Below are 20,991 nucleotides of genomic sequence, written 5' to 3' on the forward strand. Positions count from 1 at the left end.
AAAGCCTTATTGCTCGTTGACTCGGTGAGACATTTTAATTCAAAGTAGCGAGAAAAATATGTGTAATAAATTGAAAAACGTATACATTTATTCATAAATATTCATTTTTATACTGTCCAATTAAACCGTGTACCTTAGACATATCAAAATTTCATTTTTAGCTTAGTTGCATTTTTCTGTGTGATAACAGCATGGGCTTTCAGACAGTTTTTTTTTTAAGCAAAAGTACGTGAGAACTGTCTGAACCCACAAAAGAGGGGAAATGATTACATTCTTCAGTCTAAGTAGAATTCTTAAAATCACAAAAAAAGAGACCGCATAGCTATATGGTTTTTACTGTACAGCATTTTGCAAGCTTAATGTTTTTGTTTTGTAACGTCATGTCCCAGCGTGGCTACTGTAAACTGTGTTATTAAGTGCTTTCTATTGTTATAACTTTTTAAAATTGTGCAAATTCCAAAATACACTATTTTTAACCCCCCGGACATGACAAATTGGACCTCTTATTTTGAATTTTCCCAACCAATTATCCTGGGTATCTTCTAGTTGTTTCTCAGTAACTTGACACAGCTCAGTTTTGTAATGGTGTTTGCATTCTTCCCTCTCATTGGCCAGCAGCAGTGGCCCCGGGACTCTGTACCCTGGGCCCCTCATTTCCGTTCCTCTGACGTGCTGTTTGGGGCTTGACAGAGCCGGGCAGTCAGTGCTGAATAGCGATGCAGTCAGTGACTGATGTTGGAAACCACGACACTGCAGTAATTACGGTTCTATTAAATACAGTAAGGTAAATTAGATTATTATTATTATTGTTATTATTATTAATATTATTACTTGCAGTGGCAGTGGTAGCAAAGAGCTCCGAAACTTGTTCAGATTTCCACATGAGCCTTATCATGTTAGGTGAAAAAGGCATTTAAAAAAAAGTCATTACTGTTTTTTTGTTTGTTTGTTTGTTTGTTTGTTTTTTGTTTGTTTGTTTTGTAAAAAGGATCCCTATATTATCTCTACATTATGTTGCTAATTTTACTCTTACTCAGTCAAATATTAATTAGCAGCAAAAAAAATGCATTGAAAGCACTAGCATAGTTGTCATTATAGTACTCCAATATATCAGAGCTTTTATGGTACAGTCATAGCAGCAATGGTGAGTAATGATGTTAATAGTAACAGTCATAGTGGTAGTACTGCACTGTAGTAGTAACGGTGACTGATAGGGTGTTTAAAAAGGATAACCTTGTACTGAATAACCATTCAGTGGATTTCCATTACTGTATGCTAGCATAGCAACAACAGAAAATGTGTGTGTATGATTTACATGGGTGGTCTGACAGCAGGTTTTGTTGCTCCTTCACTGTGATCATGACATTAATACAATATCCCTATACTGAAAAATGCCATTGTCTACATGTGGGTTCAGTATCTGTATAAAATGTGCACAGTCATCACTTGTGATAGAATAATTAAGCTAAGAGCAGTTGTAGTCCAAGTGATTCCAAAATGCTAATCAATGATTGTTTCAAGGATAAGTTCAGTCTGGTAGGGTTGGTGTCAGTTCTTTGCATGGCAGCCTTGAGGCAAAGCTATTCGCCTGGTTGAGGCTGAATAGATCTTGTCCTTCTGACTATTAAGCCTTTAAAACACTCCTTTAGACCCCTATTCAATGGAAATTTTAAGCACACTCAATAAATTTTGGAGTATTTTGTTCTACGCTCAGGTCACATTATCTAGAATGTTTTACTCTTGGATTTAGTTGCTTCCTGCATCTTGATTGTTAATGTGATTTGGGTGATATCCTGAAAGGCTAGATCATTATCACATACACTGACTACATAGTCTCTCTGCTTCCATTTAACTAACATTATTTCATACTGGTCTAATGATGTTCATGGCATGAGCCCTGACAGATTCATCCCTCTAAATATGGATCTACCGCCCCCATGTGGTTACAAATGCAACTGCTAGTTGCCTGTCTGGGACCCACTGGTGAATTTCAGCTGTCCCAGTAAGACATGACAGTGAGACAGTGAGCTAACATGCATAACACCATTAGTCCATTAGGTGGCAATATACCAGTGTTGTTACTGTAGTGACCACCTGTGTCATTTGGTTAAAATCTAGGACCATTTATTATGTTAGTATGTTTGACATTTGACCTCATGAACCAAAGCGACTGGTCAGAAAGTATATGATTTTAATATGGTGACAGTACAACTGCAAGGCTACTGCCACTAATTGAAGAGCAAAATAAATAATTAAAAAATAGGTAGTGGTAGGTAATAAATAGGTAGTGTGTGATGCCATTTCCCACTATTGCACCATTTCCTACTGGCTTCTCGTAACGGCTGTATCTTTTCATAACAAGACAGCAGATCAGCTAGTCTCTGCTAAATCCCCCAGTATTAAAACCTTTAATATGAACTTTTAATTAACTGCTATTTCTGACCACAGTGTTCTTCACATCATGTTCTGTCCACTGCTTGATGAAATTGCTTCTTAAAATCCCCCCCTGAATTCTTGAAAGCTCTAAGATATGTCTTTATATGTCTATATATATTCTTTAAAATAGCATCAGTTAAATGCATAAAGTATAAACACAAGTAGCGCAAGCACATTTAAAACATGTACAAATAATTAATATCACTAGAATAAAATTCACACATTGTTTCCAGGTAGACACTGGCAGAAAACATGACTGAAAACAGGACAAAATACAGCAGCATGGCCTGAGCAGAAGGGGTCATTTCTTTCAGCTCATTTGCATTGAGACAGACAAACAAACCTCAACTCAAACCGTGGCAATGGAGCCCAATAAAAGCGCGCCTGTAGTCAGACAAGTAAATAAATATTCAGAAAGAAATGTCAGCCCGTGTTGCCTCTTCAGCATGGGAAAGGCGCGGGTTGGACAAGGGCTCTTTGTTCGACACTATCAAATTAACACTGCAGAGGGTGCACAGAGAGGTGCACTTGAAGAACACTCTTATACTGAAGGCATACTATACTTCCTTTGGATATTCATCTCGCTAACAAAATTAAATGATTCTTTAAAGCCATCTCAATCACCCCTCACGCTCAAATTTCTCAAGTCTTTGTAGTCAAATTGAAGTATAACTGGGTTTAAAACAGTTTGATTATCAAAGTTACAGCTGCTGGCCCTGAGGAATTAATGTGCCATGGATGCCCTTTAAAATACTCCTAACAATAAAAACTAAAAAATATCACTTAGCACATAACAAGCTAATTAGTGCAGTAGTCAAAATCTTTCATTATGAAAACTTTTCCACAGTATGTGGTCAGTCTTGACCTGAGCATGGACAGATAAAAACACAAACCAAAGTTCCAAAAGCAATAAAAAGTGATGGGACATCAGGTAAATTTAATTTTGAGAGGGTTGTCAGAGGAATATGATATTTAGGTGAATCAGAAAGGGTTCCAGCTCCAAACCAGCCATTATTTAGGACATATTTTTCTAAATTATCTCATAAGTCTGCAGCTGTGGCACCACAAAATTTTAGACTTAGACTTGTATTAGATTTATATTATTAGGTTATTACAAAAATACACAATTCTGAAGTTGGTTTTGCTTGATTCTGATGTTCACAATAAACTAAGAAGAGAGAGACATAACAAAAGGGCTCCACTTACCATCCACCACGTCCTGGCTGACATGTCATAACAAAGCTGCCATTTAATGGACCTCTCTGTCAGTTTCCCAGCCATCACTGTGCTGCTGGCTCTCAGCGGATGCAGCCCCGGTGGAAGATACGACACCTAATCAAAGGGGCATCAGTAGAGGCATGCTGTATCACATGAAGGCCGGTCCTCTACAACACTGCATTATGGGAAAAAAAAAAAAAAAAAAATCAGCGACAGCTTGACCAGTGACTTGAACCTGACTGTGGTAATTACAAAAGCCATGACCCTGCAACCCTCACCATCCCCCTCCTTCACTAACCTCCTCCCCCTGCCCCCCCCTCCTCCTTCCCCTCTCTTCCTCTCTGCTTACACTTGTTCTACAAAGTGATGGAAGTTACAGATGACTTGGGCACTTTAAATGGTTTTCTTAATTGAAGGGATTTTGTGGACTCTAAAGAATCAGGTTTTTCTGTTCAGATTTGTAATGTGATTATATGTATAAAAAAAACATAAATTGTAGTTCGGTGCTGACATTTGGCCCGTACTCATCTCTGTTTCAGCCTCACCTCATCAACCCTGTTTTTGTGTGAGTAAAACCCTGCCAGGGCAGCTTGGTATCACTGTATGGCACTGAACTAAAGGTCATGTAAAACACTGAGACCCTCTTGACTCCTGTATATAAAAATGCAGGATTTTGTTAACGGATTATCTAATGTCACAGAAAATTATTGTTCTTCTCCAAAGGTGGCCCAGTCTATTACCATCAAACGGGTCATGAAGATCATTTCCCCTCAGCATCAGGGCTTTTCTGGGACTGACTGTATTTTGATCCGTGAATTAAGACGTTTGGCGTGTCCATGTAAATGTTATCCGAATGCCAGCTGAAAAGACCTTTTCTCTCCTGCCACATTCCAATCCTCCTCACTGAGGCCGCTCGGTGGCAGCTGGATTTCCCCACAGGGATGGTGGGTGGACTTAGCAACAAGTACTTAGCATTAGTTACAACAAATAGATGAAGAAAAAAAGAAGACAAGGACTTCAGTTTTTGGCACATATACACTGAAGTCATTGAAAACTATATTTGAGCACATAGGGTTACATTTAATACAATACAATTGAAAATTCATTTAAAATAGCCTAAAAGTTAAGACATATAACGGAAATGGAGCAGGACTTAATCACACTAATGGGGCACCAGTAGTGTAGACAACATGCTGTATGTTTGTCTTGCAGCTGATTGCACTGTATAGCTGCTTTTAATAAGTACCTGTTCAGGGTTGACCTTTTCAGTGCACCTGATTTTAATAAAGCACTAATTAGGAGCTTAATTAGGAGCCAGATAATTTAATTGGTTCTTAAACACAGAGAACAATAGGACACTCCACAGTCATCACAGAAGGCAAATGTCAGCCGATCATGACAGACAACAGGCAAATGAATCTCACTCTGGGGGATGAAAGACTACAAATGTAAGAGCTCATTTAGCACTGTGGCGTACATTATCAGAAGGAATCTAAAAACCAGGAAAACTACAGGAACTGTGTATTTGGAGGAAGTCTATATTTTATTTTCAGCAACTTGAGAGACTTAACAGTTAATCCTGTTATGGTTACGTGTTTCACATGCTGTTCCTTAAGTAATACATCATTCAACATAATATATTCAACATTCAGTTTGAATCAGTGGCTTCTTTGTAAAGGTGCTTTAACCCTATTAACTCCAATGTTCTCTAAAAATATACGTAACATTGTTTTATATAAATTATACTATACTATTATACATGGTTAAATACAATAGATAGCAATTATTATTAATAATTTAACTACAGCAGTGGAGTATGTGAGAGAAATTAAAGCTGATCTCAACAAGGCATAAAGGTTACTACAGTTTGAGGAATTTGATCACCTCAAAGAAAAACAAAAGTTTAGCAGATTTAAAAAAAAAAAAAAAAAATCTGACACATTATTCAGCTGATGCTGAGCACGTGCTTCATGATTTTGGAGAAAGAGAAAGACATTGAGGGCCGAGCTCATACACGAGAGCCGCGTGCACCTTATTGATTTTGAGGGTAAAATCGATACATTTCATCGTCTTGAGTGGATTAACTGTTTCAAGTTCAACTTTTAATTGGATTTCTACTTTCTACAATGAGAGCTTATTTGAAAATCAATAGGCCAATCAATACCTCAGTGTTCAGAAAGTTCAGCTGCAGAGCTGAAAATGGAGGAAAGTAGCAGACACCTGCCACCAGCAATCTATCCCACATGAATTGCTGAGGTCTGACAAATCTAATAATGCTTTTATTAATTGTGAAAAAATACAATGATGCTTTTTTACTAGGTCAAATTCAAATTTTAAAGATCAGATTGTTTGATGTGCCCTTTTATGACTACAGAAATTTTTAAATTCCCAAATGAACACCTACAAATTGTTGCCAGTCAGATGTGTAGGATCTTCTGGATCACTGGAGCACCACCTCTGGAAAAAAGGCATAGTATAAGTATAGATGATGCTGGGGATGACCCTAATTGTTAAATCGTTCAGGAAATATGGCCCATATGGATAGAAATCCAAAAATGATCATGCTACCCATAATTGGTGATCCGATAATAAATTCTATTTTCCATGGCGTAGACTTAATCCTTGTCTAGGCTTGGCAAAATGGCAGCAGAACACGCCAAGCCACTAACGCCAATCCTAGACAGGTAAACAGCCTTGTATTTGAGAGACTATTCCAAGCATAGTTTATGTTTATCAAGCATGTGGCTAATTATTTCTTTTGTTCAGCCAGATGTCATAGACTGTAAAACTAGCAGGTGGTCACTTATTTAATTAGTTCAGTTGACCAGCCAATTTCCAGAGATTAAGAGCACATTTAACCCGGGCTGCTGCAGACTGCTATTATCTACACTGGACTCCTTACATTTATCATCCTAGAACTCAAACAAATTACATTTCAACCAAGGCCCATTAAAACATAGTTTTTGTTCTAATACATTTTAATGCAAATGTAAATGTAAAATCTAGTTCTAGTATCTTGTTTATCTAATGCTGAATATTTTCTCCTCTTGCAGAGTAATGAGGGCACTAGCTGGGACTTTTACAGTCAGTAGAGACTGAAATTAAAACTGGTTGATTTAAAGACAACAAATTTTATCTCATCCTTTAAATTAGACTGGTATACCCCTGTTGGGACTGTAGACAGTTCAAGATCTTGGCTGGTGAGGCCCAAGTCTGTTGGGGTTACTGAGGGCAATACAGTGCCAGTGTGTGCGCGGAGCGTGTGTGTGAATGTTAACAACATGTAACCATTTTAGACAACACACATAGATTATGTTCACGGATCATGCACACATTACATACGCCTCACTGAGACTTAAGGACTTTAAAGGACAATGGCCATTTAGTGTGAGACAACTGAACTGCTGCTTGGGCTCTTATTGTGGAATGAAAATTAAAATACAATTTTTTCTTCTTTTTTTAAAAAAAAAGTTCTTATCATCTTTTTAACGGATTAAAATAATTCTGTCGTGGTTAGATAGGTACAATAAGAGTGTACAGTGAAAATTAAACAGCTAATTGACCTTTTCCCCAGATATATTGACTTGTCATAGCAGAAAAAGTCCATTACAATGTATCAGGTACATGAAGTATCCCAGTAAGCCATGACAGTGAGCCAGTATCTAAATCACCTAAATGAAATGTGGTCATTTTCTCTGTTCACAGTTACACCTGTGCTTTACCTGCTATGACATGACAGAATGATTGCTATGAAAAAGGTCCAAAGGTATGTATGACTGTGTGGCATCACATTACAGTTTATACAGGGATGCTACAGCAGTATCCAGTACAGTATATGGATGAGTAACATTACTTGCAGAGAATGATGTAGTTGTATGATGAAAGTCAGCTTCAGCTAGGTAGCTAGCTTCAGTTTTGGTAGCTGAAAAAACAATAAAGGTCGGCTCCATCCAGAAAGCTATGGAAGTCCATTTTAGGTGATTAAAGGTTCAGCTTCAGCCAAAATTTGGGTTGCTAATGTGAGAAAGGAGAAAAGAATCAGCTCAGACTTATTCAGAATCTAATTTATTAGAATATGAATATCTATATGATATTTCCTTTACTCACATTTAATACACTTTTCTAAGATAATTAACTGACAATTTTTCACAGGCTTCCTCGACATAAAGAAATTGATAACATATTTATGGTGTATTCATTTAATTCACAAAACTTGTTCCAGTGTTTGAGGTCTGAATTTAGACAAAATAGAGAAGAAAAAAAAAACAGCAAATGAACAAAAGAGCACAGATCCCAACAGAGAGCCCTGGGGGGACGTCAGAAAATGGCTGTGAAGGGAAGTGAGTGAGTGCAGCTTCTCTGAAATGTTCACACCTCCAGTCTCTTCTCTCTGCAGCTCATCATTAAAATTTGAGCCTTTCTGTTTGCCTGTTACTAACAACATGAGGTCTTGTGGCTGACATGTTGAGCTGAAGATATGTTTCACAACTACACACAGCAGCTACAGTAGTGTTAATCTTGGCTGAGGTTACTGAAGTATTGACAAGTCTCGCTATCACTGGTTGGTGAGGCAAGAGTGAAGCCCACCCATCCAGTTTATATACTTCACAAAATACATATCAGATTTTCACTACTGTTGTAACAATAAAGGACGCCTTTACTGACACACAATGCTTATTGCTTTCAAAAATTATACAAAAGAATCTGTGAATGTGATTTATCAGTACCCCATCATTTCACTGCCAGTCACACATTTTATCTTCCCACACATTTACCCACCCATTATCCCACCACCACAAAAAAAAAAAAAAAAAAAAAAATCACAAACATCCAAGAACCTGAATCTGAGTTATAAAAACCACTGAGCAAAGTTATCAACACACACTCATGCAAATGCAAACAATTTGATTAAAGGTATGATTCAAACAGAGGATACACATCAAATAAAACAACTTCAAGTGAAGATTTTCTTCCAAGATTGATGCAGTAAAACAGACTGTGCCCTAATGTGAAAATCAGTGCATAATATTAAACTGCTACCTTCAGAGATCTGGTGAAACATGAATTTACTGAATGCTTTTGACTATTGCAACATTTCCCCAGGTCTTTGGCTTGTATGGAGACCAAAATTATGACAATGTACCATGAGAATAATAAAAAAAAAGACCTAGACAGGCACTTAAAACTACTTGGATATTGTAATGTTTCCAACACATGGCAAGCTTTCTTTAGGTACAGGTTGAACTAAGGGATTGCCAGGTATTATAGACAATGACAACCATGCTATGCTAGTAGTATTATGCACTGAATCATCTTCTCCTCTTCAACAATTCAATAGAATCTCTAATCAGTACCATAGAGTTACAGCAAAATCACCATAAATAAAATTTCAGTGCTGTGTCAAGTGTTAACTAGCTGTATGTACACTAATCCGCTAGTTATTGTGTTACTTATAAAGATACACATTTATAAAGCCACTTGCTCAGACACATTTAAGACCTGACTATAACATCCGCAACACTAAAATGAGAAGTATATATCACAAAGGATTTTGTCAACAGTATAAAATGAAAGATGTGGTCAAACAACGTTTGTGCCAGTGCTTTGTAAGTGCTATGGTTGATACAGCAGATTTCAGCTAAACCGAATAGGTCGACATTCTGGGATATAGGCCTATTCGCTCTCTTACGTGGAGTTAGATAAGAAGATCAATACCATTCTCATGTCTGTTTAGTAAATGTGAAGCTGCAGCCAGCATATGATTAGCCTAACTTAGTATTAAGACTGGAAATTTGGGGAAACAGCAGGCCCAACTCCTTCCAAAGAAAAGAAAATCTGCCTTCCAGCAGCTCTTAAGGACATGTTAGACTTGTTATAAATCTCATTTGTTAAATCTGTACAAAAACTGAAATATAAAAAAGATAAGTTGCAGTTTTACCAGGAGTTTGTGTCTTTGTGTCATTCTTTGTGCTAAGCTAAGCTAACCAGCTGCTGGCTGTATGCATACTTCTAAAAATGTCATCCTCCTAAACAAAGAGCTGTTACTGATCTTTGAGGACAGAGTGTGACACTGAACCCCTTCAAAAAGGATTGCACAACAGGTCATTATATTAATTGGCTGAGGAATGTTTGTTATACTCAGAGAATCAACTTGATTATACAGCAGGTTTGACTATGACATAAACAGCCTAACTTTATTTGTACAACTTATTTCTAAATACGGATTGTTTTACCATGGCATAGTGAAATATTAACTGTCAGCTTGTTATTACACATCTTCATACTTGGCTGGTCAAGTGTCAAAAACCATCATCAAGTAGTCATCAACTTTGTTCTGTGGCCGTGCTTCATAAAACATCATTTCACAGATAAAACGTTCATAGAGCAATGCAAGATAACATTCATGATTCATCAAATGATCGCCGATTAAAGGAGTGAAGGTGACGGCAGATCCCCTCACTGTTCACAAGAGATTTCCTAACTGGAAGATCACCAACCGGAAAACATAAAGTAAAAACACTGCTCATGCTTAACAAATTAAAAAGGACATAGCTAAAAGAAACAAGGCACAAACTTCATACAAAAAATTGCCTTTCTAACAGACACACTGGAGTTACCCTAGTTCTGTCTGTAGCTGATTAAAGGTCAGTAGTAAAGGCTCTTTTTATTAAAGTAACCTGAGAGGGGTCCCTTTTGCCAGCTGCTTTCGGGTGAAGACTTCCATCCTTCTGATGCAATTAGCCATTAAAAGTGGTTTCCAAATGCAGAACGTAGCAGTCACAGTGAATAAAAAAAGCAACATTTTCCTGTTTCTTGACCCTGTTTACTGCCAGTCTGGGTCTTGTAGAGAAAGGCAAAAAAAGGGAAAAAAAGGAAAAGAAAAAAGAAAACAATAATAAAAAAAAAGCTTCCAGTATCCACTGACAAACCAAGACTGCTGCCGAGCTCCCATAGCACAGAAGAGGACGGTGAAGGCGAGCAGATGGATTCTTTAAGTGTGTATACAGTGTTTCATCATGGCAGCCTGTACCATCTGTGCAGGCAGGAGGTAGTGTAGTGCTACCGACCTACACGTGGGTGCGGAAGTGGTGGCTGGCTTGGAGTGGCTGCCTGCTTCGGAGCGGGATGAGCCACAGGAGTTTCCAGCGAGTGCCGCAAACTTCAGCTAGTGCCCACTGCCAGGATCTCTTTGAGCCATATCTGAAGAAGAAGAAAAAATAAAGCACGTATTATGAGAGTGGAGGAGTAGTTCAGCATTTTGGAAAATACACTCAAGAGGTGCAATCAAAAAGTTCTAAGACTCCTGTTGCAAACGACCAGAGTGTGGCACAGCAAGGAATATGCAGCAGATGCAAGCAATAACCTTTATGAATTAGTATTCTGCGTTGCACTGCACAATCAATATCTGGACCTGGGTTATACGGATTTTTGTGACCACTTGAAGATTTGCGTTGGAATTTGACTTCCTGCAACTTCTTCCACTTCCCCAAGATGAAATGTAAGCTGAAAGGCCACCATTTTGACATCATGAAGGAGATCAAGCATGTTGCAGATGGTGCTTGAAATGCCTACAGAGTGGGACTTCCAGGAAGCATTCCAAGTGCGGCAGGAGCTCTGGGAGCAGTGTATTGCTACACGAGGTAAATGCTTTGTGGGGCAGGGGGCCAGATTCAAATTAGGTATGGTTTTGCTTGTTATGGGATTTTTTTTGATTGCACCTCATATCTGCTTGCTTGCTGGGCTGAAAAGACTGATACCACTTTCATATCTCTGTTCAACATAATGTTGGAGCCAGAAGCTGGTTAGCTTAGCTTAGCTTAGCATAAAGACTTGGTTACTCACACTTCATTTGAGAACTGAGCCATTTTCTCAATGGTGGTAGTATCCTATAAGGGGGAAAAACAAGGGACAATGCAAAGTTAGTAGATCATTTCACAAAGTTCCATCAGAGTGTTTCAAGGTCTTGATTAAAGTCTCATGTGATCTGCCAAAAGCATGAGAGACATTAATGTGTTTCTCAGTATTGTAAGTTATATTATAGTTATATAGCTTATATTGCTTTTGCATCTGATCGTAGCTAGATCGTGAAGTATAGATGTTTCAAACATCTGCCAAAATTCTTTATGAAACCTCGTTCATAATTTTGGTTTATAAGAAAATTATTTTGTTATATCACCAAAGATATTACAGATGCAGTCCCTCATCTCTTGCAGGTGAACGCTGTCGCTGACAGCATGTCCATACACACTTGCATGCACACTCACACACACAGCATGACCCCAGACTTTCTCTTGTGTCTTCTCTATTGATCATTGCATTACTGGCATTGATTGTTTTATTTTGGTGTACTATGTCATGCCGTTCTGTCTGAAGCTTGGTGTGCTGCTGCCTTGTCTGCTAGATGGTTTTTGAGAAAACAGAACTTGCTTTCAGTGGGACAAACACACTAAATGAGTTGCAAACAACATGCTTATGTTTCAGATCCTACAAAGTTACACTGACCAGTTACATTAGCTTGGAAATGTTTGCAACAGTCTGTTAAGACATAACACAATAACACAATAATTAACACAACTGCAGCAGAAGTGTCATTTGGAACAAGATAATAAGTCCTGTGATCATTATTCAGTACTCACAGACAGGATGCCCGTCATCTGGGTGTAAAACAAGCTAGTCATGCCACCGAACATGACCACACCCATGAGCGCTGAGACTCGCAGCAAAGCCAGCTCATGGCGTGTTGTAAACTTCTCCTGTTGGAAGAAAATAGAACAGCAACCCTTTGGTGTTAAATACTCTTATCTGATGAATTTTTCAGTCAAGCAGCAGTGCTGCGGCTGACTCATGTGGAATATAACTACATGTTTGTAAGCTCTAAAATCATTTCACTGTCAACTAAGGTTATAATCTACTGATATTCCAGTAGAATGTACCTGGTCCAGTCCTGTCAGTGGTTGGAAGTAATAGTATTGGCAGAAGTCCAACACCAGAGTGAACAAACTGAGGACCTGAGCGTAGAAGCAGAGCTGCAGGAAGAGCCAGTGGTTGTCTTCTCCCACACAGTTATTGATCCTGGAAATAAACTGGATTTAGCAAATGACCTTGTACAATATTTGTTTATTCCATGTGCAATATAATACAATATATAATACTCAGTAAAGACAATGTTTTATACAAATATTGAACATCTTTCATTTTGTCAGTTTTCATACAAATAAGGGTACAGTTCAATTCTGGTGTAAGAAAACTGTGTGCTGCACTGGAAAATATCTCTTGACTATGTAGTAATATTACATCATAAGCTACATGAACCATACCTTTGATTACAAGCATGCTGTCTGCTGTGTAGATGTTAGGTTGAAATATTTAGCAAAAATTAATTTTGGACTCACTGTTTTCAAAAGGTAAGTTGTGATGTGTACAATAAGAACTTAATCAGTGGAGTATATCCTTACCAAGGACAGTGGTGGTCCATCCTGCGTACACAGTGGCCACAACGACTGCAGTGGTGGGACCTTTTAGGTCTCATTAAGTTGCACTTATTGCAAAGCTCCCAGTGCTCTCGCTCTGTGGCATAAAGACAATGATTGGTATTTTAAAACTAGTAGAACTGGCAACACATGAAAAAGTCACACAATAATAACAATGACCTGACCATGTTCTCTTATTTCCAGGTATTAAAATTTGTGGATAAAACATGAAAGACATGCGGTATCTGACACACTGGAACAATAATAGATGAGTTTTTGCTCTGTAAGAAATGGCGAAGCAGTAAGGTGGGCGTTTCTGTTTCCGCACCAGAGTGAGGTATGTGGGGGTCCACAGGAAGACGACCGGGATCTGCTGTGGAAGCTCTGAAGAGGGCCGCTATGCAGAGCGCTGATGATATGTAATAACCTGTAGAGAGACACAATGGTTGATCTCATGACTACCAGTGACCCCTAAGCAATAGTTTGCACAACCCCAAGTGTATGCTCCCATGTGTCAACAAGGAACTAATCCAGTGGAAACAAGGATACTCACAAACAACTGTGACCCAGGGGATGTGTCCTTCATTGTAGTGTGGCAGCAGAACCAGCTTTGGAATGAAGAAAGTATTGTAGAGCCAGATCCCAAATACTATGCTGATGCACAGCCAACCCATGGGGTCCACCACAAAGTGCAGGCGAAGCTTCATGGCTGCGGGTACTCTGTCAGTGTACCAAGTACATACATACAGATGCAAATCTCCATCTGATGTTTGGTAAAAATGGGTCGCCCCCTGCTCTCTCACACATGCTTAAACTTGGTATATATGTTTTATAGTGGCTGCTATCATATCTGTGTGTGACTCTATAATAGCATCATCATCAGTCACCATTAGTTTGCTCTTATTTGAAACTGTGTGATTTAAAATTATCTATCACAAGGCTGTGACATTTTGCTTTATGCACTGCTACATGGCAATAACAGATCAAAAGCCGAACAGAATGACTGAGAAAACCATTATCTGACATGTTCTGAGGAGTAAATATTAAGCCATGCTTGCTGGAAATGGTCATGAGATGAATCCTTAGCACAGGCCTAACTACTGTGTTATAAAGCAGGTGTCTGCAAACAAGCCCAGCCTTAATTACCCCAGAACACCTTACACATATTAACATGAGAACTATCTGCTAAAGTAATCCAGACTAAATACACAAAGTGCTTTCATATCACTACCAGTGTGCACTAAAAACCTCGTTGTTCAGCCTCGCCTGCTCCATCATTCATAATACTGATACCACTGACAGCCGTGATGGGCTTGGCTCTATAGCCTTGCTCTGTTGTTAGCTAACCTCAGCGGGCTGACCTAATTTGATTCACTCGCTTTCATATTGAAATTACATAATCCAACGTGTTTAGCGCCAGTCATGATTTCATACCATGAAATGAAAATTTACCTACTTTTGTAGTTGTCCTATTCAGCGAACGTATCAGTGGGGCTACTTCCTCATCCGAGCCTCTGTGGGCTGGACAGGACCAGTGTTTTGTTACCTACAATGGAAAAGCATACTTCCGGTTTATTTATGCGTAGAAATAAAACACTTTTCGACGGGACGATAGTAATCCAAAAAAAATACATATTGTCCTTTTTAAAGAATTATTCAATTTAAAAAAATCTCGACAAGGAGTGTATTTGATACATTTTATTTTTATTATTTATGATTTGTTTACTCGTAAAAAACAACGGAAAAGGGAAAAAAGTATGTACTAGATATATCCAGATTGGTATTTTTTGCATAAGAGCAGGGGGTCGCCCCCCCGTTAAAATAAATCAAGTAGTAGATTAATTGATAGTTGTGCAAAAGAAATTAATCTCAAATTTGATATACAGTCGACTTTTGAAGGAATCATTTTTTTTCTTTTTTTTATGTGTATGCTTATAGTAGTTACACTTGTTTGTGGTTCCACTGAAGCTAATACACCCTGCCATTAAAATAAACATCAATATACCGTATCCGCAAGATTAACATCCAGCATTTATCTGTCTATATTTTTATCTGTTTATCTGACTATGCGAGTTCATGTAATAATCTTATATTTTTTTATGCTTAAGATGATTTCTCCAGGTGTTCTTCAGTTTCTAGAAAAAGCACAACTGTATCGGCGGGACATAATAGATACTAATTTTGGGCTTTTATTTTACTGTTAATATCCCCAGTTTCCTGTTGTATCGTGGTTACTTAGGCCAGCTTGATGAAACAGTTGTAGACAGGTGGGCGGTGGACTCGTTTGAAGCGCAGTGCACCACCGGCAACTGGGGAGCAGTCTGCTGCCCCCCTCTGGTCAAATATGGTAAATACATGTGGCGACAGTCGGTTTCACTCCCTTATTTTTGAAATGTATTTGTGAATACACATAATACTTGTTCTTAGTGATAATACATTGAACTTACCACCACGTATTTTTTTTATTTTAATGAAAGTTAAATTGAATTTGAATGGTGAGGTTAGTGATGTCGATGACGTAATTCAGCTTCCGCTAGCGACCGGTGTTTGTTGACAGCAGCGCCGCTTAGCATAACACTACTGTGATAGTTTCGTTGTCTTGTCGGGGGAAAAATGGCATCATCTAACTCATACAAACTCAGGTGCTCCATCCCGGGCCACGAAATGGACGTTAGAGGACTCGCTACTGCTGCTTTTCCAGAAGGAGCTTTCGTGTCTGTGTCTAGAGACCGAACCGGAAGAGTCTGGGTACCAAACTCCAGGTAGCTAGCATTAGCCTACTATTGACTAACTAATTGTGATAGTTGGCTACGATTTCTGTAACTTTATATGTAACCCTGTGTTCGGAAAAGATGTTCTATTCTAAAATAGTAGTAAACCAAATAACAGTCCCCACTGAAGTTATGAAATAGGTATAACTTCGTGTTAACGTTGGTAGCTAAGGTAGCTAGTAAGCGCATTGCTAACGTGTACTCAAATTAGCTTTGTCACTCATTCAGCTGTAACTCATACGGCGTGGATGTTTGAGTAGCTGCCACAAGAAGTTCACCAGATTTATAGTGCATCCTGTCTGTTGTCTGTCGGTTAATTTACTGAGCGTTCTTACAGCTATCACCCAGTCCGTTGTGTAGTACTTGTTCCGTCAAAAGTAACACTCCAATGTCTTTGCTTTCTATCCCCTCCTCCTGACAGCCCAGACAAAGGCTTCACAGAGATGTGCTGTATGTCTGGTCACTCAAATTTTGTATCCTGTGTATGCATCATTGCACCAAGTGAAACATATCCTCGAGGGCTCATTGCCACAGGTGGGAACGATAATAACATTTGTGTCTTTACACTGGACCGACCACAGCCTCTATTCACTCTCAAGGGTCACAAAAATACAGGTGAGCCATTTCCTGCTGCACACTCCAATGAGCATTTTATTTGTTTTGCTGTTGTGTATCAGGTTTTTGAACTTTTAATCTCCACAGTTTGCACTCTGTCATCTGGGAAGTTTGGGACACTTTTGAGCGGCTCCTGGGACACCACAGCCAGAGTCTGGCTCAATGAGAAGTGCATGATGACATTGCAGGTATGTTGATGTATCTGTGTCAATATATCTTATCCCAGTCTTTACCAAATTGACCATCTTTAACCCTGGCTGTAGATGACATTTGCAGTTTTACAATTTGCTTTGACGTTGATTTCATTGATGCAACTGTAGCAAGCATAGATATGATGAGGAGTGTGACTGAGCAGATTGTCTGCTTGTTAATATTGCTACAGGGCCATGCTGCAGCAGTGTGGGCAGTGGTCATATTACCTGAACATGGTCTCATGCTAACTGGATCAGCAGATAAGACCATTAAACTTTGGAAAGCTGGACGATGTGAGAAAACATTTACAGGTGAGTTAAGATGAGTAAATCCAATTCTTTTTGTCTGTAGTTTTTGATTAAGTCTGTGTGCAACAATAGTTATGTCAAAGCAAAAAAATTCAATAGTGAATTCCATCCCTCCTTGGTAATAACTGGACATTATGTGGGCTAAACAGATTAATCAATTCAGAAGACCTGTGGGATTGTCCAGGGACTATATGTTTACCAGCCATGAATACAACACAATCTTTTTTCCCTTCCTTTTTAGGTCACGAGGACTGCGTAAGGGGACTAGCAGTAATCAGCAACACTGAGTTCTTCTCTTGCAGCAATGACACCAGTATCAGAAGGTGGCTGGTGACAGGCGAATGTGTCCAGGTCTATTACAGCCACACCAACTACATCTACAGCTTGGCTGTCTTCCCCAACTGCCAAGGTGCCTTCATTTTTATTAAGTTTGAATGAGACACTTATAATGTGGTGCTCGGTTATTTATTGAACCAGTATCTGCCTGTTTTGCTGGTGTTCCCTCCATCCCCCTGACCACAGACTAATGCTTCTTTCCCCCATCAGATTTTGTAAGCACAGGAGAGGACAGGACACTGAGGATATGGAGGAAGGGAGAATGCTCTCAGACCATCCGCCTGCCTGCCCAGTCTGTCTGGTGCTGCTGTATTCTACCTAATGGGGATATAGCCGTTGGAGCCAGGTAACAGAACTGCATTTGGCATGCTTGGTCCATAATCATTTGCCTGATCACATCCATTCTCCATTTGTTACAGCATAAATATTTAATTTAAACCTTTCACAGCTTACATTTCTGACATTGCGTTTTTGTACATTGCAAGCCCACAACATGATGTTAAGTCTCAGGTGAACATACAAGCTAACTTAGATGCTGCCCTTCTGCCCGCAGTGATGGCATTATCCGTGTTTTTACGGAAGCTGAGGACCGTATGGCCAGTGCAGAGGATCTACAGGCATTTGAGGATGAGCTCTCCAAAGCCACTATTGACCCCAAGACAGGCGACCTTGGAGACATCAAACTGGAGGATCTTCCTGGAAGGGAACACCTTAATGAGCCTGGTGAGAAAACAGACATTTACAGAAAGAGACACCTATAAAATCACTGCATCTGGTTCACACCTCTTTGTTTTCTGAGAAAGTGAAAGAGTAATTTCCTCACCAGGATGATGATGATTTCATTCGTTTACTTCCTCCAGGAAATCGTGACGGACAGACACGGCTGATTAAAGATGAGCAGAAGGTGGAGGCATACCAGTGGAGTGTCAGCGATGGCCGCTGGGTAAAAATTGGAGATGTGGTTGGTGGCTCAAACCAACAGACTTCCAAGAGCGTGATGTACGAAGGAAAGGTAAGGCCACGAGGTTAGCGACCAGGAGACGAACGCTGCACGAGAGCAGTCATTAACGACTCCTGATCTCCCCTCAGGAGTACGACTACGTCTTCACCATCGATGTGAATGAGGGAGGGCCGTCCATGAAGCTGCCTTACAATGTGTCAGACGACCCCTGGTTGACAGCGCACAACTTCTTGCAGAAGAATGACCTCAACCCCATGTTCCTGGACCAGGTTGCCAATTTTATCATAGAAAACACCAAAGGTCATGTGGTGGGACCAGCCCAGCCTGCTGGTGGTGATCCATTCACCGGTGAGGCTGAAATATAGTTACATGGGCTTAGTTTTCTACTTGGCTCTTGTGCTTTATATATTATATATAGGTTATTACATGAAATTATCCTAAAGATGTTTTGTCTCCTCATCTGACAGGAGGAGCTCGGTATATCCCTGGGTCTTCTGATGATCGGCCAGGCTTCGGAGCTGATCCCTTCACAGGTACAACATGTTTACTGACAGGTTTTTCACAATTTGAACATCACCAGAGATATTACCTTCACACCTGTGCTTTTTCCTGCATAGGCGCTGGTCGCTACATCCCAGGATCTGGCCCGAACCCAACCGCTCCTGTAGGCGTAGCAGACCCTTTCACAGGTGAGTGACTTACTGACAACTCAGTGTAAATAAAAAGAAAGCTAAACAAAAACTCCTGAACAGCTGAGATAATGAGGTCATGACTTGTGATTTGAAGTACGACCAGGGATCTCACTGTGGCATTTGTCTCATCGTAACTGATCGAACGAGTTGACTCATTAGAAAAGCAGATCCATGTCAGCTGCATGTCTCCTATGTGAAAACAGCACAAGACAGTTGTGATTCATTGTTAATCCTGTAATGTTTAGTGTAAGACTCATTGGATCACATTCCTCCCTACCTGGCAGGTGGAGGTGCCTACTCGTCAGCAGCCCTCAGACAGACAGCAACCAACATCTACTTCCCCAAGACTGACGGCGTGACTTTTGAGCAAGCCAATGCCACGCAGATCATTGGTAAGTATTTTATGGGCTTGCTGATATGCAGCTACAGTCTACATAAAGCCACGCTGATTGAGTTGTAATTTTAAGTGCTAAGATCCAAAACACTTTTTCACTAAAGTTCCCTAACTGAGTCAGGATCAGTGATTTTTTTTTTTTTTCTGTCTTCACCAGCCAAGCTGAAGGAACTTAATGGAGGTGCCCCACAAGAGCACAAGCTTTCTGAGGACATTCTGGAAGGCCTCGAAAGGCTGCTGGTGTCTGTCTGTGGGCCTAACTCCTCCATGCCTCCTCCAAACCTCCAGGAGATCAGCTTACTCTGGAAGGCCTCCCACTGGCCTGAAGGTACAGCAACAGCTTTCTAACTTCATTTATGACAGTCTGTCTGTCTTTTCATTGTGAATTGGTTCTATGTGTTTTCTACAAAGTTACTGCAAAAAACACATGAACTAACATGAACATGTTCCTCCAGTATGTTACTGTTCACTTACCAAACTACCCTTTTCTTTCCCCTGGACTGTAGACATAGTGTTTCCTGTTCTGGACATTATGAGGCTGGCGGTGCGCCACCCGCAGGTTAACGAGAGCCTCTGCGGAGAGGCAGAGGGAGTCCAGCTGTGCAACCACCTGCTGAGCCTGATGAGGCCTGAGGGGCGTCCTGCCAACCAGATGTTGGCGCTGCGGACTCTCTGTAACTGCTTTAGTGGCAGGCACGGCCGAGCCCTCCTCATGGCCCAGCGTGAAACAGTGCTATCACGTGCTGCTGACCTGGCAACCGTCAGCAATAAGAACATCCACATTGCCCTGGCCACTCTGGTGCTTAACTACGCTGGCTGCCTGCACAGCCAACCCGATCTTGAGGCCAAGGCTCAGTGCCTCTCCGTGGCCAGCAGGGTTCTGGAGACAGTACAAGACAAGGAGGCTGTGTTTAGGCTGCTGGTGGCCTTGGGAACCACTGTGGCCTCAGACCAAACAGCCCAGGACCTGGCTCGCTCTTTGGGGGTCAACTCTCAGATTTCCAAGTACTCATCAGTGTCTGATCCCCCTAAGGTGGGCGAGTGTTGTCAACTGGTTTTAAAAGAATTACAATGATGTGAATGATTAGAAAAAAAAGAGCAGTTCTTTCTTACCATTACTCTGATGTGCTCAATCAGTTGTCATGACTAAATAATTGTATGTTCTACAATAAAAAAAAAGGACATATGGAATCTCTGCATATACTCTGTCTGTTTTTATTAATTCCACTCTTTTCCAAAGACACTTGGCTAATCTGTTTGGTATATGTAGGGCAAATGCTGTAATAATGGCATATAAATGTGTATGAAACATTAACAACACACAGCATAAGGATAATGTCCAGCCATTAATATGTTTTATATTATTTTATTATGTTATACTTGGGAAAGGAATATCTCAATGAAGTATATAATTACAAATGAAATTTAAATTCTAACTTGGGAAAAATAGCTGGCAAGATTTTAAATTAAGTGTCCCAACAGCTGAGATGTCAGCTTAGAGGAAATAAGTCTATAAGTAATACAACACTTTTCTAAGCTTGGTAATACTGTATGTAAATTCATTCTGTCCAACATTAAACAACTCACCTTTGTACCCA

General features: G+C 39.9%; 2 protein-coding genes across 3 annotated transcripts; one reads left to right on the top strand and one right to left on the bottom strand.

The window, feature by feature from the left end:
* Positions 1-7,837: 7,837 nt before the first annotated feature.
* Positions 7,838-14,685, bottom strand: zdhhc21 (zinc finger DHHC-type palmitoyltransferase 21). 2 transcript variants are annotated; one of them, XM_018690825.2, is made up of 8 exons: positions 14,581-14,685; positions 13,678-13,844; positions 13,453-13,551; positions 13,110-13,221; positions 12,588-12,726; positions 12,291-12,407; positions 11,497-11,540; positions 7,838-10,854 (listed from the first exon to the last, which is right to left on the bottom strand). In XM_018690825.2, the coding sequence occupies exons 2-8, from the start codon at positions 13,829-13,831 to the stop codon at positions 10,722-10,724; spliced, it is 798 nt and encodes a 265-aa protein (XP_018546341.1). In that variant the 5' UTR covers positions 13,832-13,844; positions 14,581-14,685; the 3' UTR covers positions 7,838-10,721. The 2 variants fall into 2 exon arrangements, with proteins under 2 accessions (XP_018546341.1, XP_050932195.1); XM_051076238.1 differs by having other exon boundaries at positions 14,577-14,637.
* Positions 14,686-15,657: 972 nt separating this feature from the next.
* Positions 15,658-20,991, top strand: plaa (phospholipase A2-activating protein). The gene is made up of 14 exons (XM_018690786.2): positions 15,658-15,886; positions 16,317-16,510; positions 16,598-16,698; positions 16,893-17,013; positions 17,252-17,419; positions 17,557-17,692; positions 17,900-18,069; positions 18,207-18,358; positions 18,436-18,655; positions 18,775-18,840; positions 18,925-18,996; positions 19,284-19,391; positions 19,551-19,721; positions 19,900-20,991. The coding sequence occupies exons 1-14, from the start codon at positions 15,738-15,740 to the stop codon at positions 20,466-20,468; spliced, it is 2,397 nt and encodes a 798-aa protein (XP_018546302.1). The 5' UTR covers positions 15,658-15,737; the 3' UTR covers positions 20,469-20,991.

This window comes from Lates calcarifer, linkage group LG15 (assembly GCF_001640805.2).
Source record: "Lates calcarifer isolate ASB-BC8 linkage group LG15, TLL_Latcal_v3, whole genome shotgun sequence".
Taxonomy (NCBI): Eukaryota; Metazoa; Chordata; class Actinopteri; family Centropomidae; genus Lates; species Lates calcarifer.